This window comes from Humulus lupulus, chromosome X (genome assembly GCF_963169125.1).
Source record: "Humulus lupulus chromosome X, drHumLupu1.1, whole genome shotgun sequence".
Classification (NCBI taxonomy): domain Eukaryota; kingdom Viridiplantae; phylum Streptophyta; class Magnoliopsida; order Rosales; family Cannabaceae; genus Humulus; species Humulus lupulus.
Window position 1 is genome coordinate 107,661,876 of NC_084802.1, and position 3,457 is coordinate 107,665,332.

The 3,457-nt window shown below is 29.5% G+C and overlaps 1 protein-coding gene across 1 annotated transcript; it reads right to left on the reverse strand.

Annotated features, from left to right (window-relative positions):
- Window positions 1–281: 281 nt before the first annotated feature.
- On the reverse strand, window positions 282–1,222 carry LOC133806141 (patellin-6-like). Its single transcript, XM_062244266.1, has 4 exons — window positions 1,137–1,222; window positions 915–1,039; window positions 390–548; window positions 282–333 (listed from the first exon to the last, which is right to left on the reverse strand). The coding sequence occupies exons 1-4, from the start codon at window positions 1,218–1,220 to the stop codon at window positions 282–284; spliced, it is 420 nt and encodes a 139-aa protein (XP_062100250.1). The 5' UTR covers window positions 1,221–1,222.
- Between the last annotated feature and the right edge of the window lie 2,235 nt (window positions 1,223–3,457).

Genomic DNA, 3,457 nt, shown 5'->3' on the forward strand with positions numbered 1-3,457 from the left:
TAAACAAACTAAGCAACCTAATCTTTTGCTACATAACATCTCAAAGCAAACTACTACCCCAAACGCAAGCCCATTGCAACCTAAAGCAATCCAATGCAACCTCAAATGTAAGTCCAGGCTACCTACAACAGCTTTTAAATATTTATTTGAAAATTTCATCCTTATGCAACTCATGCAACACACTACGGCCTCAAATGCAAGTCTACTGCAACCTCAAATGAAGCCTAATGCAACATACTGAAACCTCAAATAATAGCTCGTGCAACCCACAACAACCTTAATTAAATGCAATCCACTGCAATCTTAAATGCAACCCAATACAAATCTATGCACCTTAAATGTTATCCAAATGCAACTAAAGCAATTAAAAAGAAAATAAAGCAGCTTACCTTTGACAGTGATGAACCTCAATGCCTTCAATTTGAATGTTCACTTTTTCTCCACCTTTGACAGTGAACTCAGAAGCTAGTTTTGGAGGACCATTTTGAAAAACGTTGGGTCGACTCAGTCCACCATACTGAACAGGAACATCTTCAGGCCTAATGAACCTGATCAGGATAGAAAGGAAAAGGACAAAAGTAGAGTTATTTTTCTTTGAACTTGTGAGTTGCTCAGATATAGTATTAAAGGAAAGTAATGTGCTCCAAAATGACGTCGGAATGAAAAGAAAAAGACAGACAAGACAACTAAAGAGGTTGTGGTTGGTACTGTATGTAATATATATACATATATATATATACACAAGTTTGAACTTGATAAGAACTGAACATACGAAAATTTTGACAGATAAAAGAAAACCCACTTCGGAATCTTGAACTTTTTTAAAGAAAATGTCGGAAAAAACAAACCCAGTTTGGATTCTCAATCAAAAAAAATTCAGAGCAATCGAATTAGGCAAACTATTTTAGGCTTACTTGTAAAGTGTCTCGGCTACATTTCCTTCCTTATAAATCACGAACTTGCTCTTAGTTCTTTGAGTTAAAAAGGGACTGAAAACAAAGTATAGCATGCTGAAGTACCATGGAACATTGATGAAAATCTAAACCAGAAACATAACAAGACAAAAAAGTTAATAAAGTGAAAAAAAAAAATGAAACGTGTAGAACGATACTAAGAAAAAAAAATTAATCAATCACCTTACGAGCAACCATTTCAGGATAATTATCTTGAAAGAGAGAGAGAATCTGGTTTGAAGCTACTCTGAGCTCTCTTTTGGGCATGTCTTCAAAGCTTTATTTGTGAGTTGTTTTACAGTAGACATACGTTAGATGAAGAAAAGATCGTATTTCTGAATATATTTTATACAAGAAAGTATTACTGCAAAGAATTAGTAGAAACCGTAAAATTGAAATATATTTTATAATATATTTATTTATGAAAAAATCCCTTTTTTTTTTGGGAAACGAGACTTATCATAGTCAATATATATAAATAAATAAATTAATTAATTTAAACTAATTAAAATCAAATAAATTATATTATTGTTAAGTTTTACATAATCATGTGCTTAAATAATTAAGAGAAAAATATTTTTCTATTTTTTCTTCTCATTTTTTCTTATTTATGGTCAATAATAATAAACGTTTATTCAAATTATTTATGTTTTTTATTTAAACGTAAATAGTTTTACAAAAATATATCTTTACAACATATATAATTTAAATTTTAATTCTAACTATTTATTTAAATGATATATTATTTGAATTTAAATTTAATTAAATATTTAATTACGATAAGTGTTTAATTAAAAATGTATATAAATATAATAATAAACATCTTTTTCTTTTCAATTTTTATTCTACTTTTCTAATTTATGGTTATTAAGTAAGTAAGGGAAAACTCTATCTATTTTATCTTTTTTTATTCTAATAATAATTATAATATATGTCATTTAAAAATATTTAAATATAATAATAAATAATCTATCTATTTCTACTTTTAACTTTTTGATGAAACATGGGATCCAAAAGTTAGTTTTTAAAATTAAAAGGTCCAAACAGATAATTGATCAAAATATATATGGTTAAGATAATCTACTAAATATTCCTATTTTTAACATTTTGACAAACACAAGAGGCCCAAAGTTAGTTTTTAAAAATAAAGGGTCCAAACAGGTAATTGATCAAAATACATATAGTTAAGATAATCTACTATTTATTCCTATTTTTAACATTTTGACAAAACAGGAGGCCCAAAAGATATTTTTTTAAAATAAATGATCCAAACGAGTAATCGACTAGAATACAAGGGTTCAAAATGGTGTAAACATTTACACAAAATATAAATTATATATATGTACTACTTTTTATAAAGATTTTTTAACCTTTTGAATAAAAATATGGTCCAAATGTTAATTTTTAAAAATAAATGGTCAAAATAAGTAATCGACCAAAATACAATATTCAAATAGTCGATTTATCTATTCGTATTTTTAAACTTTTGACAAAATACGAAGTATAAAAGTTATTTTAAAAAATAAAGAATCCAAACAGGTAATGAACCAAAATAATACTTACACAAAACATAAATTTATTTATACATAATTTAGAGTTTTTTATAAAAAACCATGCAAAATATATAAATATAATAATAATACTAATAATAAGTAAATGCACGCATATAATAAGTTATTTGAATTTTTTCTTCGCAACTTAATTATTTAAAATTTCTTAAAAAGTTGGGACAGATTGGTTATAAAATGAGGACTATCAGGATAAAAAAACTACAGCTCCCAGGTATAATTAAGGAGCATGTTATGTTATATGGGTTAGATGAAAATGATTTCCTACAACACAATCTTCACGAGCGATATCAACAGTGGAGGTTGATGAACGAAGTCGACGGTGGAGAGCTGGGACACGCGAAGACGGGCGGCAGAGAAGCCATTTTGCATATCTATACTCACCGGCAACGACCCAAAGCCAATAATTCTATCCATCTCTATCTCTCCAGATCTGGACAAAGGTCGCAGAGTGAGCGATGGAGTAGGGGTGAGGGTCACGATAAAGTTGAGACGCTTAGTTTTTTTTTTTTTTTTTTTTCTCTCATTTGGGTTGTCAGTTGCTGAAGGCGATTTGCGCGAAATCTGAGTTTTTGCTCTTTGGGTTCTTAAGTATTTGTTGAGAATGGTGAAGGAAAATCTGAGAGAAGAAAACCCAGAGCTGGGCGTGGGTCGCAGAGTGAACGACGGAGTAGGGGGTGAGGGTCACAGCAAAGTTGAGACATTAAGGTTCTTTTTTTTTTCTCTTCTGGTTTGTCAGTTTCTCTTCTAAGTTTTTTTTCTCATCTGGGTTGTCAGTTGCTGAAGGATATTTGGACGAAATCTGAGTTTGTGTTCTTTGGGTTCTTAACTATTTGTTATGATTGGACTCAAATTTGAGTGTATCAATTTCTTAGATGTTAGATACGATGGTTTGTGTTTGTATTGACTTGGTCTTGGGTTGTGTTCTTCGAGTTA

Excerpts from the sequence above, each read along its gene's own strand:
- LOC133806141 (XM_062244266.1), bottom strand. The coding sequence starts at position 1,220 with ATGCCCAAAAGAGAGCTCAGAGTAGCTTCAAACCAGATTCTCTCTCTC. Across the intron at positions 1,040-1,136 it reads CTGAAATGGTTGCTCGTAAG|ATTTTCATCAATGTTCCATG; the intron begins GTGATTGATTAA and ends TTTCTGGTTTAG. Across the intron at positions 549-914 it reads GTAGCCGAGACACTTTACAA|GTTCATTAGGCCTGAAGATG; the intron begins GTAAGCCTAAAA and ends TATCCTGATCAG.